This window comes from Leucoraja erinacea, chromosome 24 (genome assembly GCF_028641065.1).
Source record: "Leucoraja erinacea ecotype New England chromosome 24, Leri_hhj_1, whole genome shotgun sequence".
NCBI classification, from domain to species: domain Eukaryota; kingdom Metazoa; phylum Chordata; class Chondrichthyes; order Rajiformes; family Rajidae; genus Leucoraja; species Leucoraja erinaceus.
Genome location: NC_073400.1, coordinates 30,470,091 through 30,488,256, shown reverse-complemented (window position 1 = coordinate 30,488,256; position 18,166 = coordinate 30,470,091). Strand labels below are relative to the sequence as shown.

At 47.6% G+C, this 18,166-nt stretch overlaps 1 protein-coding gene across 1 annotated transcript; it reads left to right on the top strand.

Annotated features, from left to right (window-relative positions):
• Positions 1 to 2,176: 2,176 nt before the first annotated feature.
• Positions 2,177 to 15,179, top strand: LOC129708906 (hyaluronidase PH-20-like). Its single transcript, XM_055654960.1, has 4 exons — positions 2,177 to 2,841; positions 6,643 to 7,624; positions 11,286 to 11,375; positions 12,447 to 15,179. Exons 1-4 carry the CDS (start codon positions 2,699 to 2,701, stop codon positions 12,741 to 12,743), a joined length of 1,512 nt encoding a protein of 503 aa, XP_055510935.1. The 5' UTR covers positions 2,177 to 2,698; the 3' UTR covers positions 12,744 to 15,179.
• Positions 15,180 to 18,166: the final 2,987 nt, after the last annotated feature.

Here is an 18,166-nt window from a genome sequence, read left to right as displayed (position 1 = left end):
CTGGACGCCCGCAGCAACGGCTGCGGAGGGTTGAGATCCCGACCACGGGGGAAAATGGGGGAGGACTCGCCAAATTGTGTGCCTTCCACCACAGTGATGAATGCTGTGGTGGATGTTTATGTTAAATTTTAATTGTGTTTTTGTGTGTGTTCTTTATCATTGTACCGCTGCTGACATATTCATTTCACTTGTGACAAATAAACCGTATTGTATTGTATTGTATCATGTACCTTATACACTGTAAATGTGGCTGGTTTGCAATCATGTGTAGCCTTTCCGCTTTTTTGTGTACCTTGTCTTTCGCTGACTGGTTAGCACGCAACAAACAGTTTTTCACTGTACCTCAAGAAACGAAACTGAATCTGAAACCGAGCTGAGTCTACGCCGACCAGCGATCCCCGCACCTTAACACTACCCTACAAACACTGTTTACATTTGCGCCAAGCCAATTTACATAATTACCTGGAGAAACTCAGCGGGTGCAGCAGCATCTATGGAGCGAAGGAAATAGGCAACGTTTCGGACCAAAACCCTTCAGCATCTATGGAGCGAAGGAAATAGGCTGTTTCCGTGCTGTATCTTTAAACTAAACTAAACTATAGGTACACAAAAGTGCTGGAGAAACTCAGCGGGTGCAGCAGCATCTATGGAGCGAAGGAAATAGGCAACGTTTGTCTGCACCTCTTCGTCTCGCTGTCGTGTCCATAGTCCCAAATTTAAGCTTGTGGCCTCAAACGGTTGGGTTTGCCAGGGATGTCGGAGTGGAAAAGTGGTTGAATTCTTTAGCGCTGTGACTAATAATGGCAGTGAAAGACTTTTATGGGGTTTTTTTTTAAGTAAGTAAGTTTTTTAAGAAGGAACTGCAGATGCTGGAAAATCGAAGGTAGACAAAAAATGCTGGAGAAACTCAGCGGGTGCAGCAGCATCTATGGAGCGAAGGAAATAGGCAACGTTTCGTGCCGAAACCCTTTGGGTTTCGGCCCGAAACGTTACCTATTTCCTATTTCCTTTGCCCTAGCTTTCGGCCCGAAACGTCGCCTATTTCCTTCGCTCCACAGATGCTGCTGCACCCGCTGAGTTTCTCCAGCTTTTTTGTGCACCTTCGATTTTCCAGCATCTGCAGTTCCTTCTTAAATACCTAATTACCTATACGTCTTTGGCTTGTGGGGGGGGAAAGCGAAGATCTCGGAGAAAAATCTACGTGGTCACAGGGCGGACGTGCAAACTCCGCACAGGCAGCACCCGAGGCCGGGATCAAAGCCGGGTCTCCGGAGCTAGGTGCGCTGTAAGGCGCTGCACCGCCCTGGATCATTCTCTGACCCTTTGACAAGAACCATCCAAAAATAAATGATTCAAAATAAAGAACTTTAGTTTAGTTTAGTTTAGTTTAGTTTAGTTTAGTTTAGTTTAGTTTAGTTTAGTTTAGTTTAGTTTAGTTTAGTTTAGTTTAGTTTAGTTTAGTTTAGTTTAGTTTAGTTCAGTTTAGTTCAGTTTAGTTCAGTTTAGTTTAGTTTAGTTTAGTTCAGTTCAGTTCAGTTTAGTTTAGTTTAGTTTAGTTCAGTTTAGTTCAGTTTAGTTCAGTTTAGTTTAGTTTAGTTTAGTTTAGTTTAGTTTAGTTTAGTTTAGTTTAGTTTAGTTTAGTTTAGCTTAGTTTAGTTTAGTTTAGCTTAGTTTAGTTTAGTTTAGAGATACAGCATGGAAACGGGCCCTTCAGCCCACTGAGTCTGCGCTGACCCGCACGTCATTGGGATGTGGCAGGAAACCGGAGCACCCGGAGTAAACCCACGTGAGGGAACGTGCAAACTACACACACACACACACACACACACACACACACACACACACACACACACACACACACACACACACACACACACACACACACACACACACACACAACACACACACACACACACACACACACACACACACACACACACAGGATCGAACCCTGGTCTCCAGCGCTGTGAGGCAGCAGCACTACCCGCTGTGCCACGGTCTAACGTAATCTGAATTATAAATATCTATGCACAGGCAAAGCCAGTTGGTGATCAATGACAAATTAAGTTCTGATTCTCAGAGAGACTATCTAGGAGAAGTATATTATTTTGTCAAGGTACCATTTGGCATTTAATAGAAACGTATAGAGTGATTTCACAAGCTCAAAGGAACATGGGAAAGAAGAGCAGCCATTCTGACTTTAAGAATCGGCCTTCCCAACTTGAAGTTTTTAATTATAACAGTATCTAGCATTAGTTTACACTCTATTTAAATCCAATTTCAAGATATCGAACAAAGGTTGCTACAACTTGGGAGGCTGACATTGACCACAATAAATTCTTTTTTTTTCCCCCTGATGTTGAAAGATTTTTCTTCTTATGATCGCACACTTGCTTCCAAACCACTAGAACGATATTTATTGGAATGTTGTGTGATCCAGAAAAAGAAATTCCAATGAAACATCGGCCACCAACTCAATGAACTTTTCCCAGCTGCGCAAACTTGTGAAATGAAACTCGTCAACAAAACGTCATGAAAACATTTTGCAAACATCCCCTGAAGAAAAACAAGGGGTGAGATGGTGTAATTTTAGAAACTTGATCTTTCTAGACAACGGCAGCCAAATGGCACTAATGCGTAGCAGGTTTACATTCATACCACACACACACGTCAAGTTGGCAAATTTCACACTCGTCTTATGAAGTCACTGGATTCCCAACCAGGGCTGACTCAGGTCGTGTGTTATATAAGGATGGTACAGCAGGCTGCTGCTCAGAGCAACCTGGAACAGGTCAACAGGAGGATGTGGAAGAGAACTCCCAATGAAGTGACAACTGCAAGGTAAATGTCATGTTTATCTTATAGAAGGATCTTATGGAAACGTGTGATATTCTCAAAGGATTAGACCATACACAATCGGTGTAGGAGTAGCCATTCAGCCCTTCGAACCAGCACCTCCGTTCAATGTGATCGTGGGTCGATGCAGGGAAAATGTTCCCGATGTTAGGGGGGGGGGTCCAGAACCAGGGGTCACGCAGTTTAAGAATAAGGGATAGGCCATTTAAGACTGAGATGAGGAAAAACTTTTTCACCCAGAGATTTGTGAATTTGTGGAATTCTCTGCCACAGATGACAGTGGAGGCCAGTTCACTGGATATGTTCAAGAGAGAGTTAGATTTACCTCTTAGAGCTAAAGGGATCAAGGGATATGGGAAAGAAGCAGGAACGGGGTACTGGTTTTAGATGATCGGCCATGATCATATTGAATGGTGGTACGGGCTCGAAGGGCCGAATGGACTCCTGCACCTATTTTTCTACGTTTCTATGTTTAGATGATGGTTTCCGCTTATGTTTATTATTGTCACATGTACCTAGAAAGATATTTAGTTTAGTGTCATGTTTACCAAGATACTGTGAAAAGCTTTTAGTTTTGTTTAGCTTAGGGATAGAACGTGGAAACAGGCCCTTCGGCCCACCGTGTCCGTGCCGACCAGCGGTCCCTGCACATTAACACTAGGGACAATTTATCATTTTTACCAAAGTAATTTAACCTACAAACCTGTACGTCTTTGGAGTGTGGGAGGAAACAGGAGCATCCGGAGAAAACCCTTGCAAGTCACGGGGAGAACGTACAAACTCCCTACAGACAGCACCCGTAGTCAGGATCGAACCCCGGTCTCTGGTGCTGTGAGGCAGCAATTACACTGCTGAGCCACCGTGACACACTTTTGTTGTGGGCTAACCAGTCAGCGGAAAGGCTACACATGATTACAATCGAGCCGTTCACTGTGTACAGATACATGATCAAAAGAATAATGTTTAGTGCAAGATAAAGTCTAGTAAAACTTATTGCAGTTAGAAAATATGTCTTGCCATTTACTAAACAAAAAGAAATACTGCAATAGACAATAGACAATAGGTGCAGGAGTTGGCCATTCAGCCCTTCGAGCCAGCACCGCCATTCAATGTGATCATGGCTGATCATCCCCAATCAGTACCCCATTCCTGCCTTCTCCCCATATCCCCTGACTCCACTATTTTTAAGAGCCCTATCTAGCTCTCTCTTGAAAGCATCCAGAGAACCTGCCTCCACCGCCCTCTGAGAAAGTCCACTTTAAAAAATAGCTACAGGATAAATAATTACTACATTATATTGTAAATAACTAAATGATACAGTTATAATATGAATGAGGTTAATGTGATATATAATGTGAATGACATCACGCTCAAAAAAGCTCTTCCAAAGAGCTAGCATGGATGCGAAGGGCCCAATAGTCCCTTTTACGCAATACAACTATTTGTTGATGAAACAGATATTAATCCGTCTCAATCTCTGAGAGAAATTAATGACACTGGTCAGATTTACAGTAAACTGGAGACAGCCACAAAAAGCTGGAGTAACTCAGCGGGACAGGCGGCATCTCTGGAGAGAAGGAATGGGTGACGTTTTGGGTCGAGACCCTTCTTCAGACTTGACCTGAAACATCACCCATTCCCTCTCTCCAGAAATGCTGCCTGTCCCGCTGAGTTACTCCAGCATTTTGTGTCTATCTTCGGTTTACATTACAGTAAACTGGTCTGTTCTCGCTCCATTAAGATAAAAATCTACATGCCTTTGTTCCGATCATTATTTATTTCAGCTCTTGAATTTGTAGAGTCGTAGTTTTAATCTGCTGTTGAGGTAGGAAACAATTTACTCCCCATCCCATTCCCACACTGACCTTTCTGTCCTGGACCTCCTCCCCTGTCAGAGTGAGGCCCAGTGCAAATTGGAGGAACAGCACCTCATATTTCGCTTGGGCAGTTTACACCCCAGCAGTCCAAGTTCAAGTTCAAGTCCTTGCTTTCCCTCTCTCTCCATCCCTCCCCTTTCCCAGTTCTCCCACCAGTCTGACTGTCTCCGACTACATTTTATCTCTGTTTGCTTTGTTGTCAACTTCTCCCAGCCAACACCGATCTAGTCTACATCTTCCTTGATCATCATCCCCTTTGACCTATTTTCACACCTTACATTTCCTTATCTCTGTATCTCACTCAAACCCCTGACATGAGTCTGAAGAAGGGTCTCGAACCGAAACGTTGCCTATTCCTTCTCTCCAGAGATGCTGCCTGTCCCGCTGAGTTACTCCGGCATTCTGAGACTCAATATAATTTTCTATATTGAGTAGACTTGATGGGCCGAATGGCCTAATTCTGCTCCTATCTTTTATAATTTTCTATATATTACCTGGAGTTATTTTAAAATTTGACTAAGTTAGTTCACATTGGTCGTAATTTGAAAGCAGCTAGTTTGAAAAATGGACCATTGTTGGATGAATTGAACTGGATTTAGGAGCTGAATGGTAAATGATTGTGCTGTCTTGGCACTTTTAAAAGAAAAGGACTGCGTCTTTATATTAAAAAATACAGTCCACCTCACCATCGAAGGGATCTACTGGAGTCGCTGCCTCAAAAAGGCAGCCAGCATCATCAGAGACCCTGGCCACGCTCTCATGAAAGCAGCACGGTGGCGCAGCGGTAGAGTTGCTGCCTTACAGCGCCAGAGACCCGTGTCCCAGGTTCGATCCAGTCTACTCCGCCATTCGATCATGGCTGACCTATCTTTCCCTCTCAACCCCATTCTCCTGCCTTCTCCCCATAACCCCTGACACCCGCACTGATCAACAATCTGTCAGGAAGTCAGGAGAATGGGGGTGAGAGAGGAAGATTGAATGGCGGAGTGGACTTGATGGGCCGAATGGCCTCTAATTTCTGCTCCTAGAACCGATGAACTTGTGAACTGTGTCAACGACCTTCAACGTATCCACCTGTCATATGTCCAGAATGGAGCGGCTGGGCTTGTACACTCTGGAACTTAGAAGGATGAGAGGAGATCTTATTGAAACATATAAGATTATTAAGGGATTGAACACGCTAGAGGCAGGAAACATGTTCCCAATGTTGGGGGAGTCCAGAACCAGGGGCCACACAGTTTATGAATAAAGGGTAGTCCATTTAGGACGGAGACGAGGAAACACTTTTTCACCCAGAGAGTTATGGATCCGTGGAATTCTCTGCCTCAGCAGGCAGTGGAGGCCAATTCTCTGGATCTTTCAAGAGAGAGTTAGATAGAGCTCTTAAAGATAGTGGAGTCAGGGGGATATGGGGCAAAGGCAGGAACGGGGTACTGAATGTGGATGATCAGCCATGATCACAGTGAATGGCGGTGCTGGCTCGAAGGGTCGAATGGCCTACCCCTGCACCTATTGTCTATTGTCTAGAAAACATAGAAAATAGGTGCAAGAGGAGGCCATTTGGCCCTTCGAGCCAGCACCGCCGTTCAATGTGATCATGGCTGATCGTCCCCTATCAATAACCCATGCCTGCCTTCTCCCCATATCCCTTGATTCCACTAGCCCCTAGAGCTCTATCTAACTTTCTCTCCAGTGACTTGGCCTCCACTGCCCTCTGTGGCAGGGAATTCCACAAATTCACAACTCTCTAGGTGACATTTTTTTTTCTCGCCCTCAGTCTTAATTGACCTCCCCTTTATTCTAAGACTGTGTGGCCCCTGGTTCTCGACTCGCCCAACATTGGGAACATTTTTCCTGCATTTAGTTTGTCTAACGAGAGAAATGATGTTTCCTCCTTTTGTTTTGGTAGGGGCGGTGAAGTCGCTGTGGGGATGGGCCTTGTGGGACGTGGGTGCATGAAAAGCCTGGTGGTTTGGTGGCACCTCTGCTGCATCGTTGCGGCATCCTCTGACGGGCTGCGCCTTCCCCAGACCGCGGCCCCGCTACGCCGGAGTTTCCCCTTCCTCGCGCTGTGGAACGCTCCGTCCGAGCTGTGCGCCAGCAAGTTTGGGGTCGCCCTCAACCTGGCGTCGTTCCCGATGGTGTCCACTACCCGCCGCAGCCCGTTCCAGCAGGACGTGCGGATATTCTTCAACGGCATGATTGGCCGCTACCCGCACTACGACGGGCCGAGCGGCCGGGAGGTGAACGGCGGGGTCCCGCAGCAGGCCGATATGGCCGGGCATCTGCTGAAGGCCGGGCTGGACATCGGCCAGCTCATCCCGTCCAACACGTCCAGGGGCCTGGCGGTCATCGACTGGGAGAGCTGGCGGCCGGTCTGGAGCCGCAACTGGCACCGCATGTCCGTCTACCAGCGCCAGTCCGTGGAGTTGGTGCAGCAGAGGGACCTCTCGCTGACCCGGCCGAACGCTACGGCCATCGCCAAGGCCGAGTTCGAGGAGGCGGCGAGGACCTTCCTGGTCAAGTCGCTGCAGCTGGCCAAGAAGCTGAGACCACGCCAACTCTGGGGCTTCTACCTGTTCCCCAACTGCTACAACAACAACATGGGCAGGATGAGGGGCCTGAACCGGACCTACACCGGGAGGTGCCCGCAGCGGGCAGTCTCACGGAACAACGAGCTGGCCTGGCTCTGGCGGGAGAGCACAGCGCTCTACCCCAGCGTCTATCTGCCCAAGGCCATCCAGTCGACAGACAAGGCCAAACTCTTTGTGCGCCATCAGGTGCAGGAGGCAATGAGAGTGGCCGCACTCTCCAGGGGGCAACACACCATCCCTGTTTATGTCTACACCAGGGTCGTCTATCGCGATGCCTTCAACGAATCCCTCTCTCAGGTAATCGCAACAAGACCAGTTGGGTTAAGGAATGGGTGACATTGGAGAGAAGGAATGGGTGACATTTTGGGATGGGACCCTTCTCTGGCTTTTTGTGGCTATCGAGAGCCTTCAGCCTATTAAGAGGTGTCAGGGGCTAGGTGAGAGAATGGGGCTAGGAGGGAGAGATAGATAATAATAATAATAATAATAATAATAATAATTTTATTTATAGAGCACTTTAAAAACAAACATAGCTGCAACAAAGTGCTGTACATCACTAATCATTGACAAAAAAGTTAATACACACCAAAAATAACAATCAAAAGAAATAGTAGGAAAAGACAAGTAAAATAAAGAAACATCAAAAACACCAAAAACAGAAGCAAAGCCTCAGGCATGTTCAAAAGCCAGGGAGTACAAATGTGTTTTAACACTGGATTTGAAGATGGACAGTGAGGGGGCCTGTCTGATGTGCAACGGCAGGGTGTTCCAGAGTGCCGGAGCAGCAACAGAGAAGGCTCTATCCCCTCTGAGCCTCCGACTAGACCTCGGTACCTCCAGGAGCAGCTGACCAGCTGACCTGAGGGACCGGGCAGGAGCGTATGGGTGGAGCAGCTCAGAGAGGTAAGGAGGGGCGAGCCCATTCAGAGATTCAGCCATGATTGGATGGTGGAGTAGACTTGATGGGCCGAATGGCCTAATTCTGCTCCTATCTTTTATGATGTGTCTCTGCTATTATTTGTGTTTGCTCGTTTGCTGAATTAAGGGGCTGTCCCACTTGGGCGTGATTTGCGGGTAAATTACGCGACATCATTTACGCGTCACGACGCACGACGCTCGGGACGTGACACGCACGTATGACACGCACGCATGGTGCGCAATGACATAGGCCGCTCGCGACATCGCAGAATTTTGCGATGTACAAAATCTTCGCCCCCGCCATCTGCGTCACGTGCGAATGACGGCCAAGTGGGACAGGCCCTTCACTCATCAAACGAGCAAACACAAGTAACAGCAGAGACATATCATAAAAGGTAGGAGCAGAATTAGGCCATTCAGCCCATCAAGTCTGCTCCACCATTCAATCGTGGCTGATCTATCTCTCCCTCCTAACCCCATTCTCCTGCCTTCTCCCCATAACCCCTGACACCTCTGAATAGGCTGAAGGCTCTCGATAGCCACAAAAAGCCAGAGGAGGGTCTCATCCCGAAAAACGTCACCCATTCCTTCTCTCCAGCGATGCTGCCTGACCCGCTGACTTACTCCAGCTTTTTGAGTCTATCTTCGGTGTAAACCAGCATCTTCAGTTCTTTTATGTCACAGTATGTCCTGTTGTCACTTGCGAGCGGAGCACCAAGGCAAATTCCTTGTATGTGAACATACCTGGCCAATAAACTGATTATTCATTCATCATTCATTCATTCATGGTTTGGACACACTAGAGGCAAGAAACGTGTTCACGATGTTGGGGGAGTCCAGAACCAGGGGCCACAGTTTAAGGATAAGGGGTAAGCCAAAGAACCGGCCTCCACCGCCCTCTGAGGCAGAGAATTCCACAGACTCACAACTCTCTGTGAGAAAAAGTGTTTCCTCGTCTCCATTCTAAATGGCTTACCCCTTATTCTTAAACTGTGGCCCCTGGTTCTTGACTCCCCCAACATCGGGAACATGTTTACTGCCTCTAGCGTGTCCAAGCCCTTAACAATCTTATATGTTTCAATGAGATAACCTCTCATCCTTCTAAACTCCAGAGTGTACAAGCCCCAGCCGCTCCATTCTCTCAGCATATGACAGTCCCGCCATCCCGGGAATTAACCTTGTAAACCTACGCTGCACTCCCTCAACAGCGCGAATGTCCTTCCTCAAATTCGGGGACCAGAACTGCACACAATACTCCAGGTGTGGTCTCACTAGGGCTCTGTACAACTGCAGCAGGACAGATGTGGGATTAAAACAAATATATATATAAAATGTTGCGGTTGACTCTGTGGCCTGGGCAGCTCGACTCGCTGGGATTGGTATCAGAGGAAACCTTTCTTATGGCCGGCCTGTCAGATGGCAGAAGGACCTCTGTTTCCTTGATGTACTTCAGGAATTCTGGGCTACATCCCAAAGAGATGTGGAACATTGCCGCCCAGGGCATATATTGGGATTGGCTTATTCCCTGGAACTTAGACTGTATTTGTTGGACTGAAAAGGGTACAAAGATTTTAGGAAATATGTCAACAAAGTAGAAAGAGTACAGAGGAAATTTACTAGAATGTTGCCTGGGTTTCAGCAACTAAGTTACAGAGAAAGGTTGAACAAGTTAGGTCTTTATTCTTTGGAGCGCAGAAGGTTAAGGGGGGACTTGATAGAGGTCTTTAAAATGATGAGAGGGATAGACAGAGTTGACGTGGATAAGCTCTTTCCATTGAGAGTAGGGAAGATTCAAACAAGAGGACATGATTTGAGAATTAAGGACAAATGTTTTACAGCAACTAAGAAATTACAGAGAAAGGTTGAACAAGTTAGGCCTTTATTCTTTGGAACGCAGAAGGTTAAGGGGGGACTTGATTCACCACTCTCTGTGTGAAAAAAGTTCTCCTCATCTCGTTTTAAAGGATTTCTTTGTGACCCCTTGTCCTGGAAATCGGATGATGAGAGGGTAATATAAGACAATCTCCTAAACTCTAGAGAGTTGACGTGGATAAGCTTTCTGGTGAACCTTCACTGAGAGTAGGGAAGATTCAAACAAGAGGACATGATTTCACCAACCCTTAAGGGAACAAAAATGTTTGCTAGGAGCCAACATGCCAGGGGCACCTGCATGCCTACTTCTGGTACCATCAGAGAGTCTCGCTGCATCTCCCCCTTTCCCAATCGGCCACCGTTTAGATAATAATCTGCTTTCCCCCGTTTTTTGCCAATGGAGCTTCCAGTGGAAGCCTATGCAGTGGCCCCCCAGGCAGCAAACTTGGAGATTTGATTTTCCCTCATCAGATTTAAAAATAAATTGGATAGGTATATAGACGGGAAAGGAATGGAGGGTTATGGTCTGAGCGCAGGCAGATGGGACTAGGGGAGAATAAGTGTTCGGCACGGACTAGAAGGGCCGAGATGGCCTGTTTCCGTGCTGTAATTGTTATATGGTTATATGTTGCCAGGACTCGAGGGTGTGAGCTACAGGGAGAGGTTGAGCAGGCTGGGACTCTACTCCTTGGAGCGCAGGAGGATGAGGGGCGATCTTATAGAGGTGTACAAAATCGTGAGAGGAATAGGTCAGATAGACACACTGAGTCTCTTGCTCAGAGTAGGAGGAATTGAGAACCAGATGACATAGGTTTAAGGTGAGAGGGGAAAGATTTACTAGGAACCGGAGGGGTAACTTTAAACAGACTGTCCCCATGAATTCAAATGTATCTCTGTATTCTTCCTACTCACCTTCTCCGAGCTAACAATGACCTTGAGCATCATCCCCTTTGATGTGTCCTTCTCACACCTTACACTTCCTTATCTCTGTGTCTCTCAGTCTGAAGAAGGGGCCTCAACCCGGAACGTCAACCATTCCTTCTCTCCAGAGATGCTGCCATTCCTTCTCTCCAGAGATGTTGCACCAGCATTTTGTGTCCGCCACGTGTGTTTTGAGTGGAGTGAGATTGTTTAGCGATAGTCTTTCACCTGTTTGTTGGTTCCTCAGGCTGATCTCGTCAGTACGATCGGAGAGAGCGCCGCGCTTGGAGCTGCTGGGATCGTGGTTTGGGAGAGCTCAAACACAACGATAAATAACGTAAGGTTTGCCATTTCATTCTCGCCCCAGTTCACATCAACCTGATCAATGTTAAAAATAGACACAAAATGCTGGAGTAACTCCGTGGGTGAGGCAGCATCTCTGGAGAGAAGGAATGGGCGACGTTTTGGTTCAGGACTGTTCTTCAGACCAAAGAAGAAACATGTTCCCGATGTTGGGGGGGCCCAGAACCAGGGGCCACACACAGTTTAAGAATAAGGGGTAAGCCATTTAGAACGGAGACGAGGAAACACTTTTTCTCACAGAGAGTGGTGAGGCTTGGGAATTCTCTGCCTCAGAGGGCGGTGGAGGCCGGTTCTCTGGATGCTTTCAAGAGAGAGCTAGATAGGGTTCTTAAAAATAGCGGAGTCACGGGATATGGGGAGAAGGCAGGAACGGGGCACTGATTGGGGATGATCAGCCATGATCACATTGAATGGCGGTGCTGGCTCGAAGGGCCGAATGGCCTACTGCACCTATTGTCTATTGTCTATTTCCATCGGGAAGAATGTACAGGAGCTTGAAAACTGTAACGTCCAAGTTCAGGAATAGCTTATTCCCCACAGCCTTCAGGCTATTAAACACCAATGAATGAGCTCTGAGCTCTGAATTCCAAAAGACTATATTATTATAACACTATATTTGCTATTTATAGAAATGTATCCTTTTTTTCTCTTCCCCGTTATATACAATGTTCACATATTCACATATTCTGTTGTGCTGCAGTAAGTAAGAATTTCATTGTCCCATCCGGGACACATGACAATAAAACACTCTTAAAAATAGTGGTCAGGGGATATGGGGAGAAGGCAGGAACGGGGTACTGTTTGGGGATGATCAGATTCAGATTCAGATTCAGATTCAATTTTAATTGTCATTGTCAGTGTACAGTACAGAGACAACGAAATGCATTTAGCATCTCCCTGGAAGAGCGACATAGCAAATGCCATGATCACATTGAATGGCGGTGCTGGCTCGAAGGGCCGAATGGCCTCTACTCCTGCACCTATTGTCTATTGTCTATTGCCTCTTGTCTATTGACTCTTGACGGTTCTTCGTTGGTTTCCACAGCACACGTGTAACATGCTGCAGAGCCACATGGACGATGTCCTGAATCACTATGTCCTCAACGTGACTCAGGCCACCAGACTGTGCAGCCGGGAGCTGTGTGGGAGCAAGGGCCGGTGCTTGAGGAGGCACTGGGACTCTGATGACTACCTGCACCTCAACCCCAACCACTTCAAGATCCGTCGGAAAGCCAACGGCCGGCTGCAGGTAACCGGCCGGGCCTCACCGGAGGATTTACTGGAGATGGCGGAGAGATTTACCTGCCAGTGTTACGCGGGCAAAGCCTGCAACTCCCAGTGACCCTCACAGATACTCTGGCCCGTCCCTCGAGAAACTCGGTGGCGCAGCGGGTAGAGTCGCTGCCTCACGGCACCAGAGACCCCGGTTCAAACCTAACCTGGGCGCTGCCTGTACGTTCTCCCCGTGACCTGCGTGGGTTTTCTCCGGGTGCTCCGGTTCCTGCCCACACTCCAAAGGCTTTTTATAAGTTAATCCCTAGTGTGCAGGGGAGTGTTATCGTGCGGGGATCGCTGGTCGGCACAGACTCGGTGGGCCGAAGGGCCTGTTTCCATGCTGTATCTCTAAACTAAACTCTTTAACCATCGATCACACTCTAGTCTGAATGACCAATGTTTCAATCTCATTGGAGCAGACAATCTTAAGAAACAGTTAGACAGGTACATGGAAAGGACGGGTTTGGAGGGATATGGGCCAAACGCAGGCACGTGGGACTAGTGTAGCTGGGACATGTTGGCCGGTGTGGGCAAGTCGGGCCGAAGGGCCTGTTTCCACGCTATAACACTCTATGACTCTATTTACAACATAACAAATATATTAACTACTTCAATGTCATGAAGGGTTCATTACTTAATTTATTTTTTTATTTATACTTGAAGAATTTTGTATTTCATGGTGTATATTGCACGTGATATTTTTGTGCGTAAATGCATCTTTTTTTAGGGTACAGTGTAAACATTTGCAGACTCTCTTGAACTAAATAAAGAATTTGTCAAATAATGTTCGAGTATGTTTGAGTTATTGTTCTTCATTGGGAAAATGCAATGGTAAATGAGGTGGCTCTGCAGCATGTTACACGTGTGCTGTGGAAACCAACAAAGAACCGTCAAGAGTCAATAGACAATAGGTGCAGGAGTAGGCCATTCGGCCCTTCGAGCCAGCACCGCCATTCAATGTGATCATGGCTGATCATCCATACCCCGTTCCTGCTTTCTCCCCATATCCCCTGACTCCGCTATCTTTCAGAGCCCTATCTAGCTCTCTCTTGAAAGCATCCAGAGAACCCGCCTCCACCGCCCTCTGAGGCAGAGAATTCCACAAACTCAACACTCTCTGTGAGAAAAAGTGTTTCCTCGTCTCCGTTCTAAATGGCTTACTCCTTATTCTTAAACTGTGTGTGGCCCCTGGTTCTGGACTCCCCCAACATCGGGAACATGTTTCCTGCCTCTAGTGTGCCCAAGCCCTCAACAGCCTTAGTAGACAGGGCGGTCAAGAAGGCTTTTGGTACATTGGCCTTCAGTAGTCAGAGTATTGGGTGTAAGGGTTGGGAAGTCATGTTACAGCTCTACAAGACATTGGTGGGGGCTCATTTAGAGTATTGTGTTCAGTTTTAGTCACCATGTTACAGGAAATATGTCAAGCTGGAAAGGGTGCAGAGATGTTGCCAGGATATGGACAAGCTTTCCCCTTTGAGAATAGGGAAGATTCAAACAAGAGGACATGACTTCAGAATTAAGGGACAGAAGTTTAGGGGTAATATGAGGGGGAACTTCTTTACTCAGAGAGTGGTAGCGGTGTGGAATGAGCTTCCAGTGGAAGTGGTGGAGGCAGGTTCATTGGTATCATTTAAAAATAAATTGGATAGGCATATGGATGAGAAGGGAATGGAGGGTTATGGTATGAGTGCAGGCAGGTGGGACTAAGGGGAAAAAAAGTTGTTCGGCACGGACTTGTAGGGCCGAGATGGCCTGTTTCCGTGCTGTAATTGTTATATGGTTATATGGTTATATGAGGATGTTGCCAGAACTCGAGGGCCTGAGCTATAGGGAGAGATTGAGTAGGCCAGGACTTTATACCTTGGAGCGCAGGAGGATGAGGGGTGATCTTATAGAGGTGTAAAAGATCATGAGAGGAATAGATTGGGTAAATGTACAGTCTCCTGCCCAGAGTTGGGGAATCGAGAACCAGAGGGCACACAGTAGGTTTAATGTGAGGGAGAATGATTTAATAGGAACCTGAGGGGTAACCTTTTTACATAAAGGGTGGTGGGTGCATGGAACGAGCTGCCGGAGGAGGTAGTTGAGGCAGGGACTGTCATAACATTTAATTGGCTTTGGTAAAAATTGTAAATTGTCCCTAGTGTGTGTAGTGTGTGTTAGTCTGCGGGGATCGCTGGTCGGCACGGACATGGTGGGCTGAAGGGCCTGTTCCCATGTATCTCTGAACTAAACTAAACTAAACCCAGCGGGAGAGGCGAGGATGTGGGCGATGTCTCGGATTGATACTCACCAGAGGAGGTAGTTGAGGCAGGTGCTACAATGAATGAATGAATAAGTTTATTGGCCAAGTATTCACATACAAGGAATTTGCCTTGGTGCTCTGCCCGCGAGTGTCAACATGACATACAGTGACAGTTAGGAATGACACATAAAACTTTAAACATTAATAATAAAGCATTATCGATTAAACATGTGAATTACGTAAAATACCAGATCAAAGGGAGGCTACAGATTTTTGGCTGTGGAGTAGAGCAACTACTCGTGGATAAAAACTGTTTTTATGTCTGGCTGTGGCAGCTTTGACAGTCCGGAGTCGCCTTCCAGAGGAAAGTGATTCAAAGAGTTTGTGGCGAGGGTGAGAGGGGTCAGAGATGATCTTGCCCGCTCGCTTCCTGGCCCTTGCCGTGTACAGTTCGTCAATGGGGGGGGGGGGGGGGGGGGGGGGGGGGGGGGGGGGGGGGGGGGGGGGGGGGGGGGGGGGGGGGGGGGGGGGGGGAGAGTTTGCAGCCAATAATCTTCTCAGCTGATCGGACAATTCGCTGCAGCCTCCGGATGTCGTGCTTGGTGGCTGAGCCAAACCAGACCATGATGGAGAAGGTGAGAACATCGAAGAGACATTTGGACAGGTGCATGGACAGGGCAGGTTTTGAGGGATATGGGCCAACGGGCAGGTGGGATGAGTGTAGATGGGGCATGTTGGTCGGCAAAGGGCCTGATTCCATGCTGTATCTCCAAACACTAAACAAAAACTAAGGGTGGCGCAGCGGCAGATTTGCTGCCTCGCAGCGCCGGAGACCCGGGTTCGATCCTGACTACGGGCGCTGTCTGTACGGAGTTTGTACGTTCGCCCCGTGACCTGCGTGGGTTTTCGCCGAGATCTTCGGTTTCCTCCCACACTCCAAAGACGTGCAGGTTTGTATGTTAATTGGCTTGGTTTGAGTGTAAAATTGTCCCTAGTGTGTGTAGGGTAGTATTAGGTGCGGGGGTCGCTGGTCGGTGTGGACTCGGTGGGCTGAGGGGCCTGTTTCCGCGCTGTATCACTAAACTAAAAAAAAATACTAAACAAAACAAGACAAAAAAGATATATTTTTAATACAATTTTGTTACCAGATGGTGGCACTATTGTCCACGGTACATTTGATATAAGCCTGATGAAATAGTACCTGTTTATTAGGAGATACCAGGAACCACAAATGCTGATTTACAGAGAATGACACAAAGTGCTGGAGTAACTCAGTGGGTCAGGCAGCATCTCTGGAGAACGTGGATAGGTGACGTTTCTGGTTGAGACCCTTCTACTCAATGGGACGGGATGGGCCGAATGGCCTGATTCTGTTCCGAGACCTGGGGGGGATTGTGGTGGGGGGGGGGGGGCCAAGGGGGGGGGGGGGGGGGGGGGGGGGGGGGGGGGGGGGGGGCCACGATTGGGCGGAGGGGGGGATGGGCCGAACTCAGTATAATCCCGTATTCTGGTGACCTGCAACATCAAAGAAAGAGTCATTTATTTTCCAGAGGGCGGTGAGTCTGTGGAATTAATGAAGAAGGAAAGACAGATCAGCCATGATGGAATGGTAGATTTGACTCAATGGGCCGAATGGCCTGATTCTGCTCCTATTACTTTTGAACTCATGAGATGAGGAGGAATATCTTTAGTCAGAGGGTGGTGAATCTGTGGAATTCATTGCCACAGTCGGTTGTTGAGGCCAACTCAATGGATATTTTTAAAGCAGCGATCGATTGGTACTTCAAAGGTTACGGGGAGAAGGCAGGAGAATGGAGTTGAGAGGGAAAGATCGAATCAGCCACGATTGAATGGCGGAGTAGACGTGATGGGCCGAATGGCCTAATTCTGCTCCGATCACATGAACTTCTGATCTTATAGCCCCGGTCACCCAAACTAATCAACTTCACTTCCCTTAAGGGCCTGTCCCACTGCGGATACCTAATTTGCGAGTTTAGGAGATTATGAAAAAGTGTTTGAAAAAGAGTATGAAACTACCGTTGTCCTATACGTGGCGACACGTTCATACTATTGCCTGTCCATTCAATAGACAATAGACAATAGGTGCAGGAGTAGGCCTGTCGGCCCTTCGAGCCAGCACCACCATTCAATGTGATCATGGCTGATCATCCCCAATCAGTACCCCGTTCCTGCCTTCTCCCCATATCCCCTGACTGCGCTATTTTTAAGAGCCCTGTCTAGCTCATTGTCTTAAGAATTTTACATGTTTCTATTAGATCCCCTCTCATCCTTCTAAATTGCATTGATACCTAGCCCCAGATTGCAACCCACCCATTGCTTCATTGAGTGCTGAGCCAGTAACCATTTGCGAGGTGACCTCTGGACCCTGGAGTCGGCCATTGACCAGGTTACTTGCTAACGTGCGGTTATTCTCCCTGGGTACTTTGTGCTGAGCTGGGACATTTTCGCTTTGTCGTGGCAATTTTAGAGCGGAAATTCCTAGAATGACCCGAGCACCAAAGTAATCCAAGCATGGGCTGTGCAAACGGGTCACGGCACATCTTCACATCATAGAGTCATACAGCGTGGAAGCAGGCCGCTCCAACTTGCCCCTGCCAACCAACATGGCCCCATCTAAGTGTCGGACCCAACCCTTCCCGACCCCAAACGTCACCTGTCCTTTTTCTCCTGATGCTGCCTGACCCGCTGAGTTACTCCAGCACTTTGTGTCTATCCGGGTAAAATCGGCATCTGCAGTTCCTTTCTGCACCGCACAGCTCCGGAACAGGCCCTTTGGCCCACAATGTCAGTGCCGTACATGATGCCAAGACCAACTCTTATCTGCCTGCACATAATGCATGGTTTTCCATTCCCTGTGTATCCTAGTGCCTGTGCAAATGTCTCTTAAACGCCACTATCGTATCTGCCTCCACCATCGGCAGCCACTGGGTAAAAAAACACTCCTTTAAACTTTGCCTCTTTCACCTTAAATCTATCCCCTCCACTGAGGGATTTTTTTCCATCCCGTTCCCTTGGGATCTTGGCTTCACTGTGTTTAGCAAGTATTGCATTCTTTTGTCTTGTTTGGAAACCAGCATCTGCAGTTTCAGTTTACTTTAGAGGCGTAGCGTGGTAAACAGGCCCAACGGCCCACCGAGTCCGTACCGACCAGTGATCCCCGCACACTAACACTATCCTGCACACACTATTTACACTTATACCAAAGCCAATTAACCTACAAACCG